Genomic DNA, 18,595 nt, shown 5'->3' on the forward strand with positions numbered 1-18,595 from the left:
TCGCTGTATTTAATGCCTCACCTTCAGTACAATCAATTGCCATCAACACTCTGTTTTGTCTTGCTATGTCAGTGTTGCTGGATTTGTGCACAGCCCATGTGAGAAAGCACTAATAATATTGCTATTCTATACCTTTGCAGTGCCAGAAATTGGTGTGCTGTAAGTAGAGTAACGTGATAACAGGATCAACAACATTTCCAGTCGTGTGGCCCTTGCTTATTGTAGATTTGAATCTGGATATGAACAGAAGCAGATTACATATACAGTACCTATAAATAATTTTAGTTGCAACATGATAGCCACGCAGCTTTCAGCCACAAGTACTTTTTCATAAGCCATCAACCATATATTGTCTATGCCATTAGTCCAGTGAAGACTAGCTGAATGTAGGAAGGCAAAATTAGAATTTTTGATTAAACCTTCTCAAATCTTCACTCCTGTTTCAAATTCAGCAAAGGATGTTTTTCACAAAACATAATGTTGCTCGTTCCTTCCAGATGCACAAACTAGTTAATGTCTAACTGCACAATTGAAAGATTTGTAAAAGCAAGAGTACTTTTTAAATTCTTCCTTCGGAGCAAAAGGACAATCATAGAATTGTCATTCTCATCCGACATCAGTTTGGGGATCATTTGTATTCCACAGCCAGCTGTCAGCGTTATTTCAGTGGGCTCTACAGTCAAGTTTTTTTGTACGATTGGAATAATGGGGGTTTATCGTGACCTCATAAAAAGTTTGAAGATTGTCCCAAATTCCAAAATGAACAATTGATATATAAGGGGCCACGTATCCAAAACTCATTATAAAGCAGTAAAATAGCAAAGGTGACAAAAACCATCAAAGTATATGACGCCAAAAAATACTTTCTAACACATGGCTTAAGGAAGTTAACCATAAATGTTTTTATAAAAGTGCAGTTCATAACCTTACTGACACCAGTACACAACACTGCCTTACTGACACCAGTTCACAACACTACCTTATTGACACCAGTACACAACACTGCCTTACTGACACTTGTACACAACACTGCCTTACTGACACCAGTACACAACACTGCCTTACTGACACCAGTTCACAACACTGCCTTACTGACACCAGTACACAACACTGCCTTACTGACACCAGTACACAACACTGCCTTACTGACACCAGTTCACAACACTACCTTATTGACACCAGTACACAACACTGCCTTACTGACACTTGTACACAACACTGCCTTACTGACACCAGTACACAACACTGCCTTACTGACACCAGTTCACAACACTGCCTTACTGACACCAGTACACAACACTGCCTTACTGACACCAGTACACAACACTGCTTTACTGACACTTGTACACAACACTGCCTTACTGACACCAGTACACAACACTGCCTTACTGACACCAGTACACAACACTGCCTTACTGATACCAGTACACAACACTGCCTTACATTATCCAGGTGTAAGCCTTGACAGTGAATGTCAGCAGGTTATTTTACCGAGGGGAGCATCACAGCCAAGCCTAAATTTATCCTCACTTGGGGTTCACACACTTGCATTTGGAGCAGAAATCCTGCTGTCTATTTTTAAAAATATTTTTAACTGTAGATGCAATATGAAAACAGTGCCAAGAGTAAAAAGTACGGAACTTGAATTGATTGGAAACTATGTAATGCCATCATTGGATAATAACATGGTGAAATAATTAATGGGAAGGTTGATACACAGGATGTAATCATGAAATATGATTATCTGAGTGGGAGATCCTAAGCAAAATACTTGCCAATGTATTGTTTTATTTACAAGACATAGAAAGGACAGCAAGTGTCTCTATTTAATCTGATTCCCATCTTATGCTATCCCGATCTTCATGCGTTACCTAAAGTCCCCACCTCATTTTGCACCACACAGCTCTCCCCAATCTCATTGTGTTCTTGCAAGCTCACGGCTGAATTCACACTCTACTTCAAGATACCCCTGTGCTTTTGAATAAGGCAGCCCATGGCTTTGATTTGCATTGCTAGATGAATAGATTATTGATTATTTTCTGTATTTTCTTGTCCAGTATTTTTGTAGTTACAGATCATTCTCAATAAACTTTTTTGAACCTCTCATTTATTTTAGTTAAATGTAGTTCACCTGCACCAACCCTTGAGATATATTCCAGTATATGATTAGTTTTGTTGATAATAACTTCACATTGCCCTGCTAAATAAGACAAACTAGCCAATGCTACTCTAATTATGACATGATTTTTTAAAACACATTTGCGATTTTAATCATATTTCAAAATTTCAAGATTCAAAATTATTGTACTACTTTAATGTTTTTTATTATTTTAAGAAGAAATGTTTGCTTCATTCATGATTCCATATTTAGTGGAAATTTTATTTGCTCCTCTTTTTACCACCATTTCTTTTAACTGTTCCCCTCCTCTCCTCCTGAAGGTGATGGCTCTTTGGTGGGATACAATTTCACAGCACCAGTTCTCCTCCAGTACCTTGCCCAAGAGGACATTCTTCATGTTTGAGTCTAGACAGTGAGTGCCAGTGTGACAAGTAAAACATTGCAGTTGAAATCTACCAGTGTTCTTTATTTTGTAATGTGTTCTCAACGGTTGAATATCTTCTATTGATATGCACCTGAGAGAAAACACAAGAACAGCATTAAAAAGGGCTAAGTTAACAGAGGGAAATCCTTGAGGACTGTCCCATTATTCAAATAAGGAGGGGCGTTCTGGATAAAAAGTTCTGATATTTGGTTGGAGTTTTCCACTTCTGCGCTTGCCTGCCCGCATCGACCTATTAAAATGAATGGATAGAAAATAGGGGGCTAGTGTGTGCAGAAGTAGAAAAACTCTGGCTGTTCGATAAGCAGGAGGGTTTTGGTAACATAGCTATTGTTGAAGAAGGAAAGATGCAAGTTTTTCTTAAGTATTGGGTTTTTAGTCCTCACTATAAAAATCCACTGTTTAGTCTGATTATTCAGTGTTAGTAGGTAAGTTTATAATTTATATTAATTTTGCTAAAAACATTGCATTTTGAATCTCTAGCCATACAGGAACCATAAATTGAACTGTAAACCATAATATTAATTAATATCTGTGTTTTGGTTTGCTGAAAAAAATGCTTATTTTCAAATACTCTGCTTGTTCATTATTTGTAATGGTGGCCTGGCCTTGATTTTTGTGCAAAATTAAAGTTTTTTTTAAAACCACACTCAGCTGACTCTCAAGCTTCATTGAGAATGAGACAGAGAGAGGAGAGAAAGCGAGAAGAGATATGACAAAAAAAGGTAATAAAATAACTGCAAGAACACAGCACTCAATATCTATGTAAAGATATCCCATTTCCTGACCCCCCCCCAACCCCCACACACACAGATTATTCAACAACAGGCAGCATCACAGGTGAGCCCAATCTTGTCTAGCCGGGGGCTCTGGACACTAATCAAGAGTGGGAATCCCTGGCAAATTTTCCCCTTGCTAACTCCTTAACAAGGGGAAAATTTGCAGCTTACCAAATGCTTTAATTTCTTGAGTCATCAAAAGAGTTCTTTAGTGGAAAGTTCTATATCTCTGTTGCTAAATGTAACCATGTCTGGAATTCCCTCCCTAAATCTCTCCACCTCTCTCTTCCTTTAAGACATTCCTTAAAACCTACCTGTGGCCAAGCTTTTGGTCACCTGTCCTAATATCTCCTTATGTGGCTCGGTGTCAAATTTTGTTTGATGATCACTCCTGTGAAGCGCCTTGGGATGTTTTGCAATGTTAAAGGTGCTATATAAATGCAAGTTGTTCGTCAAAACACAATCCAATTTGGATCCATCGGATGCAAGTTTAATTCATGGCTGCAGATCAGGTCCTAATTGGATTAACTAATGAAAAACAAATAGCTCAAATTTCACAAGGCATGCATATACTGTACTACAGTGTTCTGTTCTACTGCAGTTGGGGTTTCTCACCACACAGATTTAGCCCTTAAAGCTAAACTGTTCTATATTGGTTACAAAATATATTTGTTCCTAATCTATCAGTAGGCACTTAGTTCTCTATAATGGCTTTATCTTTGGGTTTTCCTAGTTACAGCAATGTGCTAATTTTTATTTCTACAAAAAAACACTCACTTATGGCTGACCTCCCAATTGGACTCATTTTTCATTCATTCATGACTTTCATGAGGGTTGTGCAGCCTGAAGCATGATGCCTCCGTCCTTTGAGATATTCCATTCTGTGTGGTGTGATAGTCACATCTATTCGATTAGATTTACTCCATATTCTGTGAAAGGTCTAGCTACCCAGTGCTCAAGAAAGGAGGAGTATGGAGTATCGTGGCGAGCTAAACAGACATGCTGAAAGATATGGTGAAATGAACAAGGTGCACAATGAATTCGTGTCCACACTGTCTATAATATTGTGACCTGACACCTTGTTTCGACTGAGTCAAATGCCTTTTAAAATGCATTTGTGCTAGTGATCAACCATTCATGGAACACATCTGTAAGTTTTTTTTCAGTATCCAAGGCTTCAATAAGGTTTACTTATTTTTTAGTATTCACTTGCATTTTATAACAATTCCCCAATAAAAACTGAAAATGTCCATCAGCATCTGAAAAGATAAAAGACAAATTAAGTTTCACTTATGACCGTCATCAGAATAATTCACTAATACTGGTGAATTACATATCGAGCTAGATAATCAACATACTTGGTTTGCCAACATGCCTGCAGATCTGAAAATAGTTTGTTTTTAATTTCTCATCCAGCCCAAACACACACACACACACCCTTCTCAATTAAACGAAACAATCCTGTGTTTGTGGGAGAGGCACTGGAGTTTCTGAAGAAGGTTCAAAACAGTTTGTGTTTGGGTGAAACCCGCTCAGTCCAGAAGGCAGTCCGTGTTGTGTCGACAGTTGAAGGAATGACATTGACCCTGGTGGTGAAACGAAAAAGAAAGCAGCTATTTTGAGAGATAACTCAGCATGCGGGGTAAGACACATGGGAAGAACGGAGATTTTAAACTAAGGGGGCTTGCTAAAGAGGGAAGGTTGATGTGTCTTTTAACCTGTGTTGACCGGGGTGTGTATATATATATATTTATATTTTTTTAAAGAAAAAGTACCTTTATGTAAGATTTAAGGTCAAGAAAAGCATAATTGAAGGAAAAAGTTAAAGAGAGCCGAGGGGTTTGGAGTGTGTCTTTAAGAGGAGCGAGGGCTGCGGATGTTTGGAGCGGGCGGTTGCCTGGTGCTGGTGAGGCGATGGGCTGAGGTGGGGGATAAATGTAACTGAGCCCGGCCCCTCTCGGCCTCTGCTCCTTCTCGGGGTGTGGTCGGTGTTGCTGAGCCAGTTGTGGACGAATCGATTGATCCGTGAGGTGGCCCGGCCCCGAGGAGAGAAAGAAAGAGCGAGAAAGAGCGAGAGCGGCACTTTCACCCGCAACCGGCGGCATTTTTTAAAAGACTGAGGAATTTGGGCAGTGAGGGAGCGCGAGCGCGGCCCCGGCCCCGGCCCCCGAGCATCACCTCCTCCCGCTCCATCACAGCCCCGGCCCCCGAGCATCACCTCCTCCCGCTCCATCACAGCCCCGGCCCCCGGCCCCCGAGCATCACCTCCTCCCGCTCCATCACAGCCCCGGCCCCGGCCCCCGAGCATCACCTCCTCCCGCTCCCGCTCCATCACAGCCCCGGCCCCGGCCCCGGCCCCCGAGCATCACCTCCTCCCGCTCCATCACAGCCCCGGCCCCGGCCCCCGAGCATCCCTCCTCCCTCCTCCCTCTCCATCAGTCCCCGGCCCTCTGCTCTTCCCGGGTAAATCACCCCGAGTCCAGATGTGGCCTTTGTGGGCGACCGATTTTCGAGGTCAAAATATCAGGATTTAGTCACTGGCGGAGCGAAGGATTAAGCCTGGTGTTTATACAGTAAATTGTAGCCTCCCCTTCTTCAAAATAACCCAGGCTTGAGAGGAGAGCGTGTTTGGGCTTTTTCTTTAGAGAGGGACTGTGGCTTGGATGTGACAAACTGAACTAAAATCCTAATACTGTAGGTAGGTGGAGCGATGAAGCACATTGGGAAGAGAAAACCCAATATGTTGGTGTACTTTAGGGAGGGAGTATGAGAACAGGACTATCAAATCATTTATAGAGTTTTCAAATGGGAAGCCAAGGGACAGTCATGCTTGACCAACCTTATTGAATTCTTTGAAGAAGTAACAGAAAGAGTAGACAATGGTAATGTAGTAGATGTAATATATTTGGATTTGCAAAAAGCCTTCAGTAGTAGCCACGTGACTAAGGTCAGTGGCGTCAGCACAGGTAGAATGGATAGCAATCTGGCTACAAAAGAAAACAGCGTAGGGGTTAAGGGTAGCTATTCAGACTGGCAAAAGGTAGGAAGTGGTGAAACACAGGGATCATTGCTAGGATCACTGTCGTTCGCAATTTACATTAACAATTTGGATTTGGGAATCGGAAGTACAATTTGAAAATTTGTGGATCACATCTCGGGAGGTGTGGTTAATACAAAGGAACAATGTGACAAAATGCAAGAAGACATTTAATAAACTTGCAGAATGGGTGTTTAATTGGCAAATGAATTTCAATATAGATATGTGTGAGGTGGTGCATTTTGGTAGGAAGAATAAGGAGGCCACACACTGCTTGGATAATAAGAGTCTAAATGGGGTACAGATACACAAATCACTACAAGTAGCGGTGCAGGTTAATAAGGCCATAAAAAAGGCAAACCAAGCACTGGGGGTTCATTTCTGGAGGAATGGAATTGAAAAGTGGAGAAGTTATGTTAAACTTGTTAGACCACACTTGGAGTACTGTGCACAGTTCTGGTCTCCATATTATAGAAAGGATATGGAGGCATTGGAGAGGGTGCAAAAAAGAGTCACAAGGATGATTCCAGAACTGAGAGTATATCCTCTATCAGGAAAGGCTGAACAGGCTGAGGCTCTATTCCCTGGAAAAGAGAAGGCTGAGGGCTGCCCTGATGGAGATCTTTAAGACAATGAAAGGGTTTGATAGGGTAGACATAGAGAAAATGGTTCCACTTATGGGGGAGTCCAAAACTAGAGGTCATAAATATAAGTTAGTCACTAATAAATCCAATAGGGAATTCATGAGAAACATCTTTATCCTAAGAATGTGGAACACGCTACCACAAGGAATAGTTGAGGCGAATAGCATAGATGCATTTAAGGGGAAGCTAGATAAGCACATGAGGGAGAAAGGAATAGAAGGGTATGCTGATAGGGTTAGATGAAGGAGGGAGGAGGCTTGTCTGGGGCATAAGCGCCGGCATAGACCAATTGGGCGGAATGGCTTGTTTCTGTGCTGTTGACTTGATGTAAGGGCCAAGACCATAATGCAACACAACCAGCTAAGTTGAAAAGGGAGCAGGTAAATCAGGAAGTCATGTTTAAGTAAAACCAAGTTTGGGTTTGAAAAACCTGAAGGTTGTAGATGGAAGGAAAGATTGAGGAAGTTCAGGAGTTCTACTGTTAGTATGCACTGGGAAAGTAACAGACTGTAATGTTTTGACTTCAACACATTGAGGATGCAGGTGGGAAAAATAGTATGGAAGAGGGCATATTTTTAGTTTGGAAGTTGAATTTAGCTTAGGTTGAATCCTTTAAGTGATCTACCTGTAAGGCATGCAGCCTGGCTAATAACAGTTGCAGGGTAACCTCCTAATGGTCCAATTGTGGAAATGATACAGTAGATGCATCAATCTGTTTTGCTTTCAGTCCTATATATTATGCACATCAGTTCTTTTTGCTATTCAATTTTTTGGAATATGGAGAAAATCTTGTGCATAAGGCCACCCGATCTGGTTGTGTTGATGTGTGGTGCAGAAACTTATGTATGAGGTTTTTCATAATTAATACCATTATCAGTTGCATTTTTAAGCATACATGCAGGCTAAACACTGAGTTGGAGTACATAGCCTGAGGTGGAGTACATAGTGTTCGAATACAACTTTCTGCCTGTGATTCCTTATATGGCAAGTTCCTGATTTCAGCCAGTCTGTTTGCTGGAGAGGTGAAGCTGCAACAAAATTTGCACAGAGATCAAAAAAATCAGCTTTTTTTTGTTTTCACATCTTTTTCAGTCTTCAAGTGCATTTCCTGTCTCCCTCTGATAGAAAAGAAACTGTACCTTGCAGATTTAGATATTTTGTATTGTATGTTGCAACGCATCATTTCCACAATTGGACCATTAGGAGGTTACCCTGCAACTGTTACTAGCCAGGCTGCATGCCTTAATGGCACTATATCTATTGGGGACTAAGAAAAGGGAGCGGCAACTTAGGTTGTTTCCTGAAACATTTTCTTTTAATGATAGTCATCATGCAGGAATTAGGATAATAGTGTTTCATCTGATTGATTGTGGCTGGCTCACTCCCAGGACCAGTCTGCGATCTGCGTCTGCATTGCTACAGATTGCTGCCTTTCCAAGTCCGTTCGACGTGGACGCTGGTACAGTAATCTAGTTATTGCATTAGTTGGCTGGTTTGCTTTGCCGAGTCATGCCCTAACAGTGGGGCAAGACTACTATATTAGAACTCTGAAACAAGGTATCAAATGCAATCCAGACTGATGGGATGAAAGTCCCCTCACTCAGTGTCATTCAGCTAAGTGAATTGAATTTAGACATGTCAACCCAATTTCAAATGGGTTTGAGTCCAATGTACAAAACTGTTCTTTTTTTTAATTGAGCTGTCACTATAGCAGAAGATCCCCTTCCGAGGTTTGAGTTGAAGCAAATTGCTGGGTTGGAGTAATAGGAAGCTTTACTCTAACTGATTTTAAAAAGTTTTCTTTCATCATGTTGCACTCTAGACTTCTGATGAACATTCTGTGTCAAAGTAGGCTGAGAATTACTGTTAAGTTCATTTAAAGAAGAGGGGTTACTTGAGATGTTTGGAAATCTAGGTGACCTGTAGTTGGTGTCTTCAACTGGAAGGACTTTGAGTAATAACGGCAATTTAGCTGCATGTTTCTCAAGCTACATTTGGATCTTTTTGAACATGCAGAAATCTGTAGAATTTTAATTTTCACAAGTCAGATTACTATTGGCTGTGTAAGCACCCCTCCAATTTTTATTTGATTTTTATAAATTGGTCCACTCCTTAATATAATCTGACATTTTAATACCCTGTCAGTGGGGATTGGGGAGGTGGAAGTATATAAGCTGGTAATATATAGTGCTTGTTTGTTTTGTGAGTCTCTTCTTACTAGGTCTTTTTTTCCCCACTCTGCTTATTGTCTCATTTAGCCTGACTGGCACACACAGAAAGCAGGTTAAACATACAGGAACCAGAACTCCCAAGATACTGGCGGCATTCAAAACCTAGGTTATTTTGCCTTGCTCAATCCCCAGGACAACAGTGTAACTGTTCTGCTCCTACTAATCAATACTGAGGTAATATAATTACTATTGTGTAATACTTTTACTTTTACTTTTTAGCATGACAAATCTGATGCACAGATTCAAACTATTAAAATTTTGATCTTCCCTGTTCCTTCACAGTTCCTCCCCCAAAAAATGCACCCTTGGTTGGATAGTTCAGCTCACAGCAATCTTCGCAAATAACGTTGATGCCACTAGTGATGGGTCTTTCATGAGATACGCTTAGGGCTTTTGTAGCCTGATTAGTCTATTTAAATAAGGCACCACCTTCCTTTATATTTGATTCTGGCAAAGTTCTTAGTTACTGTGGTAAAGAGGGAAAACTGGCAGCTTTTTAAAAAAAAAATTCTTGTACATTAATGAGTCAGATGCACGTGACACATGAAACCCATTTGTAGGGTCAAAATGGAATCATGCTGTGTAATTTGAATTCAATTACTGTAAAATCTTATGTGCAAGTTGCTTGCCTATTCCAGATTTAAAAAAAAAGACACATTGCCTGAAGGTGTGCCTTGCACTGCAGTGTCCCAAGTCTCTCTTTTTTCTTTTAATAGGACTCTTACCTTGGCTGCTCCTTAGAATGACAGAGCCTGCAATGCTATGTTATAATGGCTGCATGTCACTGCCCGATTAGCAAGCCGAGCTTGGTGTGCATGTGTATACACGTGTGTAGAGCTCTGTGTGTGCATAAATGCATTTGTGCGCAGAGGTCTGCTTGCCAGTGTTCAATGGCCAGTTATATTTTAATGTTAGACTGGAGCTGACAGGACAGTTAAGCTTTTTGCTCATGCTAGGAAATTTACACATTGACTTCTAGAAAGTGCCACCTGGGAGTATTTTAAGTTTGCTTCATGCCAGATGTGGTTACACTGCAGCTGGTAGAAAGGCAGATGGTATAAAACTACCTCAAATACCATGTGAGATCTATTTGGTGACTTCATGGTTGTACTACATGGTTTTTGTATCATACTGATGTAAAAAAAATGCTGAAGTTGGTGCAAGAGCTAGAATGTGTGCAAAAAATGGGTTATAAGTTTTCAGTCTAAGGTAGGACGGAGGCAGAGGGATATACAGTGGGCAGGATGAACAGAAATGTTCATTTGCTGTCGTTACCACAGGAGAAATAATAACAGCAGCTGTGGGGAATCAATCCAGACAGCTGTGCCCCCTGGGTCAAAGGAAGGAGCATGTCAGTGTGATTTTAATTGTTGGATAATGAGTTAAACATAAATAGAAATTGAAAAACTAATCACAGTTTGTCTTATAAAAACAAGCGTGGTACTGAATTGCTTGACATAAAGAAGTATCTGTCAAATTCGGAGAGTGATTATGTTGTGATGTGAATGTCCTCATGGATGGTCAGGTTTGTTAGATAAATGTCTTTGACCAGCATTTGGTTATAATTTGTGTCTGAATTATTAATTCCCTCAACTTGAACCAAATTAGATGAATAATAGTTAACTTTAATTGTGTGCCCCATTCACATTTGGATTAGCATTTGGAGCTAACACGGTAATCCATGTGCCATGATGTAAACTTATTTTTTTTCCACAAATCTGACTTTGTAGTTTTAGCCTGAACTATATGGTGTGACAGCGTGGTGCTTTTCCTCATATATGGAAGAGATCAGAAGTGCACAGCAAGCAGCTCATAAGACTTCCAATACATAATCCAGTATTACAGTGTATATTGTGAACGCTGAGGCACACCACTCCCTTTTACTGAATGCTTTAAATTGTAAATTTTGGCTCGAGGGAATGCAAAGTTGCCTGTATTCCTGGAGGTTTGATCATCTGGCATTCGACCATGATTCATCATGTGACTTTTGATCACTGTTTGAAAATGTTCTTGCATTTACCTTAGTTGACTGTCTCAGTAATGCCAAGGGCCGAATAAAATGTTTCAATCTTTTTGTTTTATAGAATACAATTCATCTCGGTGAAATTTTTGTAACATAATTTATAAACCAAAGCAAGAACATAAAAGAATGGAAAGATTTAAGGAGAAGTAATGTTTAAATAACTACTCCTGTGTAAAACACCAAGTAAATTCCACTGATTCTACAAAACATTGTAAATATAAGTAAATTATAACTGAAATTTTCATGTAATTTTATGACTTTTTGTCACAGTAAGTTATAAAAATAATAAATAAAACCAAAGAAAAACCTCATTCAATTCACTGGCTTCCTCACCCCACTACAGAAACCCAGCTTCAAGGAATTCAGGCTCAGTCCTCGGGGAGAATCACCAAAGCTGCCTAACTTCCGTAATAAAAACACATTATACAACAGTATACAGCACAGGCCGACATGAATTGCCCCTCTCCCACCGCCTTCAATCACTGGAGATCGGGTCACATTTAAAGGACAGATTGTTTCTTTCCCCTTTTATGATTGCACCTGTCCTCATGTCCACATGGTTCTTTGTATTTTAAAAAGCTATCTTTATTATTTCTCTACATCTCTATTTTACCACATTGGTCTCTGTTGCCTGTTATTCTTTTAGCTGGCCTGAATTAAAGCCAGATCCTTCAGTAATTTAAAAAAAAACTGTAGATCGGCTAACCTTTGGATTCCCAATAGTTAAACTTTTAAAAATTTAATTTTCTTCGCAGCCATCTCCTTTTTGGTTTAAAACAAAAAGGGTGATCGGAGAGATTTGAATGATTAATTTAGGCTGCTCCTTAGTTTGGAAATGTGAACTTAACAGTAATGTACTGTTGGGTATTGAATTGATTTACTAATTGTCCTAATTTTACTTAGAATATTTTACCAAATTTTTATTTTCTTACAGAGGTCCAGCTGTCATGGCTTCGCTTGATTGGCTGATTGTCGCAGTAGCTAGTTTCACTGTATTTCAAATTATGTTCCATTGTTTAAGTGCAAGGATATCTGTGTTTTTCTGCAAGGGTTACCGAACACTGACTGACATTCAGAAGACTGAATGGAACTCCAGGTATACATTCTTGAGATTATTTGCAGGAAATATACAGCACGTGAATAGACAAATTCAAATGCAATATTGTCTGCAGTTGAGGGCAGTAGTTCTCCTAATTATAGTCTTGACACTATAGTCAATATTTGTATCATTAAACCTTAAAAATATTTTTTTAATAAAACTCCTGCCTTCCTCGAGAGTTTCTCTAAGCCACTCCATCTCCAGGTATCCAAGGGGATGGTCTGGTGACCTGCTCGCAGACTCTGCCAGTGCTTCTATGTGCCCTGCCACTTGAAAGTCCATGAATGGTTTGATTTGTTCTTCTGCTCATAACCTTATGACTGGCATTGGAACTCTTTGATAAAAATGTATTTTCTGTCACTCATTATGTTGCCCAATTTAAATGATCTTTAAAAATGGAAAACTGTTGGGATGGTACCGTTTTTCTCATGTATAATGTCTTCCCAGACAACTTTATTTAGTAGTTTGGTTTAAAGGTATAATAAAGACTATCTAATAAACTGCAATTTTCAAGGTGGAGTTATGTAATGGTGCAACCAAATATATTCTTAAAACCAAACCTCATTTAAGGGCCACACTACATAATTTTTCATAAAACCTTTCTGTTCTAAAGTGTACAGAATGGCTTAAGAATAGAAGTAAAGCAAGCCTGCTTTGCTTTGAACATTTTTATTTTTGGGATGTCGACGATGCTGGCAAGGCCACATTTATAATCCGTCCCTAGATGTGATGATTTGGTTTACAACTGAGTGGCTTCCTCGTCCACTTCAGAGGGCATTTAGAGTCAACCATATGGTGTGGATTGGAGTCACGTGTGGGCTAGACTGGTAGGAGTGGTAGGTTCCCATCCCTGAAGAAGATTAGTTGTGCTAGTTGGGTTTTTACAACAATCTGACAGTTTTCATGGTTATTTGTTTCTGGTGCTAATCCACAAATTATCTGATTTATTTAATTCAGTTTCACAGCTTGCCATGGTGGGATTTTAACTCATGACCTCTAAGTTACCAGTCCAGTAACATAACCATTACACTACTGTGGCAGCTATTAATGACCAAGTACCTTTTTGGAAAACTATTCTTGGGATTTACTAAATAGTAAGGAAACTTTCGGGAGGGGAACAGTGCAAAGAACTCTGGTTTATTTGGTAGAGATCTGCATCGTAAACAAAAGAAAACAGAACACTTCTGAACATGCACTGGTTTTATAATTGGATTTTCATTGTTTTATAAATAGGGGGATTTCTGGAATGCTGTTAATCACATAGATATGATTTGAGATGATGTACAGAAGTTCATGTGTAGATATTAGATTGAAGAATGCACTGTCTGGTGTGAAATGTACTCTGTTTTTAGTGTTCAGAACTAGAAATTGCATGGTGTTTATTCCAGAGAGTAAGTTGGTGTTCCCTATTCCACATGGGATTGTAATGCCTTTCAGAAGTTTGATATTGTCTCCTTTGACTGGAAAAAAGGCTTCCATTGTTTGAATTGTTGAGCTTGTAAGAAGTACATGATTCTATCTTCAAAGCACTGCAATAGATGTCACTTCATATTGGTTATGTGGTTCTGCATTCATAAATATTTCCATTTTGTTTGCGTTTGTTTTGCTCATTAAATGGTGCAAATGAATGACTTAAATCAAACTTTTTTTGGGGGAACTATGTGAAGTTATATAATTCAAACATTTCCAACATGGTGTTACAATGAAGTAACTTTGAACCCAATTCAGCATGTTACCAGAATTAAGAGGATAAAACTATCCAGAAAGATTGAGCAGGCTGGGGCTCTTCCCTTTGAAAAATAGAAGAATAAGCGCAGACCTGATAGAGGTCTTTTAAAATTGTGGATGTGGAGACACTGTTCCTACTTGAGTCCAGAACAAGGAAACAGAAATATAAGATGGCTAGTCACTAACAGATCAAATAAAGAATTTAGGAGGAATTTCTTCACACAGTGGTGAGAATGTGGAACTCGCTGCCACATAGAGGTTGAAGCAGATAGCTATGACACATTTAAGGGGAGGCTTGATGCGTATGTGTGGGAGAAGGGAATAGAGGGATCTGGGGGCAGGGTGGGAAGAGGTAATTAGAGTGGGAGGAGGCTTATATGGAGCCTAGACCAGTTAGGCTGAATATTTCTGTGCTATACATTGATTATATGTTTACTTAGCTTTAAGGAAAGAAAACTGCTATACCTGAAAATGCCATAATTACACGATTAAGGGGAGGGGTTCCTCTGTTGGCCTTTTGCTGTAATCATTAATTAATTATCTAAAAGTGCATGTGATTTTGCTATAAATGATAGAAGAAATCTTCCCCATTAAACTGACTGACTGTAGACTGCACAGAAGACATCAATAATGCCCAATCTGTGTTTTCACTTTTTCTTTTAGGGTAGTGTCCACATTCCATGCTCTGGTGGTTGGGATATTGTGTCTGTACTTGTTGTGGTTTGATGATGCTGTTAATGCAGATCCTCTCTGGTAAGAAACATACTCTAGGCCTACTGCCTGAATCTATTAATATCAGTGAGCAGAAACTCCAGAGATGAAAGTGTACTGTAAAATGATGCTCCTTAAAGGGAAACACACTGACAAATTACTGCATTCTTGGCTGATCACCACTAAATAACCAGCATAGTGGCTTCTATTACAATGCCGTTATAGTGCCAATATGAGAAAATAAATGGACATTTTAACTTTATTTCCCAGCATGCTTTGGTTGATGTGAATGAGTAGGTCTGCTATTTATTTTAATTATCTGTATTCTATAGGGAGAGAAACAGTTTTATTCGACCGTGCTCAACAAAATCACAAACTAATTAATTGGAAAATGTCTACTTCAAAAGTGTTTGTGATAATGGGGGCAGGGAGACTACTTTCTATTTAAAATACCATTGAAGTTTTATTTTACACTTAGGAATATTAAAAGTGTTAATTTTCTGGCGTTTCCCTTTAAGCAAATAACTTGATCTAAACTTGTTAGGACTCCTAACAATAAACTATCAGATCATTTGACTGTAATTCCTGCTTTATACTTGTTTACTTTCTGACTTGAAATGATTGAAACATAAAACCATAAGGACTTCTTTATCCTCTGCATGGTTGAACTTTGGACATGAATGACAATTTGATTGTTAATTCACTATCAGTACTGTTTGTTTAGAAAATTTAGACACACACTTATTTTGATGATTGTAGAGACTGTTGAATAAGCACAAAATTGTCCATGAAATCTCAGAATATTGCAATAAGAAATAGAAAATGACAGATTTGTGCATGAAAATGCTGGTTATGGATGGAGAAGAAATGGCAAGAAATAAACCTCCATTAAGTTTACTGTATGCTTCTCAACCACTCTTTCCTCTTCAATTTTCCCCTGTCCTTATCTCTCCTGCAGGCACTGACTCCTTGTTGGGGGTATAGTGTATAGTTGAAATTTGCCCTTTGGTACCTCACCCAAGTGGCAGTTATTTATATGTGAGCTTTGACATTGAGTTTTGGCAGGTTATTCAACTACAGGGGCATCACAGGCAGGCCCAATATTCATGCACGTGCCCTTCCAGCATGGGTCACCTGGTTGCTGAGGCTGCTCCAACCACTACACAAACCTGGGACCATCCTGGTCTCTTGTGGCTCAGTAACAGCGGGGTTCCATGCTGGGAGCTTATTAAACACAGATTATTTTTGTGAAATGTAAACTTCTGTTTCTTATTATTTACAGGGGGGAACCTGCACTGGTAAAATTAAATGTTGGTCTAACTGCAGGCTACCTCATTTCAGGTGAGTACCCTTTCAACCGTAGCATTCTCTTCTGTCAAATACTTCATTTAACTATTGCAGTTTCTCTGTAGCGCAGCAACATCTGCATTTGGAACTAGGTAATAAAGGGCCATTGCCTCATGACTAAGCCAGATATGGACTGAGATTATTGGTGGATGTGGAAATCTCTGGTTTAATCATCTTTCTCCTCCTTGAAAGAATTGAAAGATCCCAATGGAGATGAAAGGCTTTGTGGAGTACATTATAAGAAATCTAAACTAGAATCTTGGTAGGGTAGTGTTGCTGTTACTGGGCCAATCTTTTTAAGTAGAATTCTAAAACAATGCCATTAAAATTCAAAATGCTCCATCAACAATTGTAATGGGGGGAAAAAGAAACATGTTGACATTTTGGGCTGACTGGATTTCAGGTGAAGGCTGATGAAGGATCTACACCTGAAATGTTAATTTGTCTCTTCTACTTCAGATTCTGACGGGCCTGCTGTGTATTTCCAGCATTTGTAGATCTATCTTTTATTTGTACTAAAATGACTGAAGAAAATATATCCCTTCAACTTTGTAAAATAAGGCTTTTTTTATATAATGACATTAAATGTTTTTGTTGACTAATTGAGATTTTAATGTTAAATGTTATAAATAATCATTTGGACTTAATTTTTATTTAAAATCAATTTTTGCAGTGGCATCCTTTTACAAGAATGCTATTTTTGCTTCATTCTAAGAACCTTCTTTGCATAGAGCTTTCTGTAATGGAAACTTCACTGCAACAGCCATTGAATAAATTCAAATTAAACTTCTACTTATTGCCACTGTGTGGAAGGATTGTGTACTGAACTTGTCATTTGTCTCGTCTAAAACGCTAGAACTGGAGTAACCCGATGCCTCCATCTTTTCCAAATTTTTCTGGCAGACGTCCTGAGAGAATAAGTTTTTTGTTTTTATCTTTAGAAATTGGTTTTGGTTAGAGGTAGCTTTTCTGAGGGTGAGGGTGAGGGTGAGGGTGAGGGGAGGGGAGGGGGTGGGGTGGGGAGGGGAGGGGAGGGGAGAAGAGAAGAGAGAAGAATGAAAAAGTATTTTTCAGTGGGCCCTTTAGCTCCAGAGGGGTTTTGAGTCACGTGATTAGGTCAAATAACGATTTTAATAACTGATGATCAACATGATTCATAGAAAGGTTACAGCATGGAAGGAGGCTATTCGGTCCATTGAGTCCGTGCCGGCTCTATGCAAGAGCAATCCAGCTAGTCCCATTCCCCGCCGTATTCCCGTAGCCCTGCTAATTTTTTCCTTTCAAGTACTTATCCAGTTCTCTTTTGAAGGTCATGATTGAATCTGCCTCCACTACCCCCTCAGGCAATGCATTCTAGATCCTAACCACTCGCTGTGAAAAAAAGATTTTCCTCATGTCACCTTTGGTTCTTTTGCCAATCACCTTAAATCTATGTCTTCTGGTTCTTGACCCTTCCGCCAATGGGAACAGTTTCTTTCTATCTACTCTGTCTAGGCCCTTCGTGATTTTGAATACCTCCATCAAATCTCTTTGCAACCATCTCTGTTCGAAGGAGAACAATCCCAGCTTCTCCAGTGTAACTGAAGTCCCTCAGCCCTGGAATCATTCTAGCTATAGACAGAGCTAAGCGATTCCACAACCAATTGATCAGATCGAAGCTCTGCAGTCCTGCCACATCCAGTCGTGAATGGTGGTGGACAATTAAACAACTAACGGGAGGAGGAGGCTCTGTAAACATCCCTATCCTCAATGATGGCGGAGTCCAGCACGTGAGTGCAAAAGACAAGGCTGAAGCGTTTGCAACCATCTTCAGCCAGAAGTGCCGAGTGGATGATCCATCTCTGCCTCCTCCCGATATCCCCACCATCACAGAAGCCAGTCTCCAGCCAATTCGATTCACGCCACGTGATATCAAGAAACGGCTGAGTGCACTGGATACAGCAAAGGCTATGGGCCCTGACAACATCCTGGCTGTAGTGCTGAAGACTTGTGCTCCGGAACTACCTGCGCCTCTAGCCAAACTGTTCCAGTACAGCTATAACACTGGCATCTACCCGACAATGTGGAAAATTGCCCAGGTTTGTCCCGTCCACAAAAAGCAGGACAAATCCAATCCGGCTAATTACCGCCCCATCAGTCTACTCTCAATCATCAGCAAAGTGATGGAAGGTGTCGTCGACAGTGCTATCAAGCGGCACTTACTCACCAATAACCTGCTCACTGATGCTCAGTTTGGGTTCCGCCAGGACCGCTCGGCTCCAGGCCTCATTACAGCCTTGGTCCAAACATGGACAAAAGAGCTGAATTCCAGAGGTGAGGTGAGAGTGACTGCCCTTGACATCAAGGCAGCATTTGACCGAGTGTCGCACCAAGGAGCCCTAGCAAAATTGAAGTCAATGGGAATCGGGGAAAACTCTCCAGTGGCTGAAGTCGTA

General features: G+C 40.0%; 1 protein-coding gene and 1 long non-coding RNA gene across 3 annotated transcripts in view; one reads left to right on the forward strand and one right to left on the reverse strand.

Moving 5' to 3' along the window:
• Nucleotides 1-2,311: 2,311 nt before the first annotated feature.
• On the reverse strand, nt 2,312-5,057 carry LOC137325175 (uncharacterized). The gene is made up of 3 exons (XR_010963834.1): nt 4,699-5,057; nt 4,118-4,599; nt 2,312-2,634 (listed from the first exon to the last, which is right to left on the reverse strand). It is a non-coding gene; the product is annotated as an uncharacterized lncRNA (long non-coding RNA).
• The window catches only part of tlcd4a (TLC domain containing 4a), a 62,093-nt gene continuing 48,384 nt past the window's right edge, over nt 4,887-18,595 (forward strand). The window contains exons 1-5 of one of the 2 annotated variants that reach the window (XM_067989964.1): nt 4,887-4,982; nt 9,280-9,426; nt 12,210-12,371; nt 14,766-14,855; nt 16,096-16,154. In XM_067989964.1, coding sequence (XP_067846065.1) covers nt 12,223-12,371; nt 14,766-14,855; nt 16,096-16,154 — 298 coding nt within the window. In that variant the 5' untranslated portion in view covers nt 4,887-4,982; nt 9,280-9,426; nt 12,210-12,222. Of the gene's footprint in view, nt 4,983-5,375; nt 6,039-9,279; nt 9,427-12,209; nt 12,372-14,765; nt 14,856-16,095; nt 16,155-18,595 lie in introns of those variants that run through there. The other variant, XM_067989965.1, reaches the window with a different exon arrangement.

Source organism: Heptranchias perlo, chromosome 9 (assembly GCF_035084215.1).
Source record: "Heptranchias perlo isolate sHepPer1 chromosome 9, sHepPer1.hap1, whole genome shotgun sequence".
NCBI lineage: Eukaryota > Metazoa > Chordata > Chondrichthyes > Hexanchiformes > Hexanchidae > Heptranchias > Heptranchias perlo.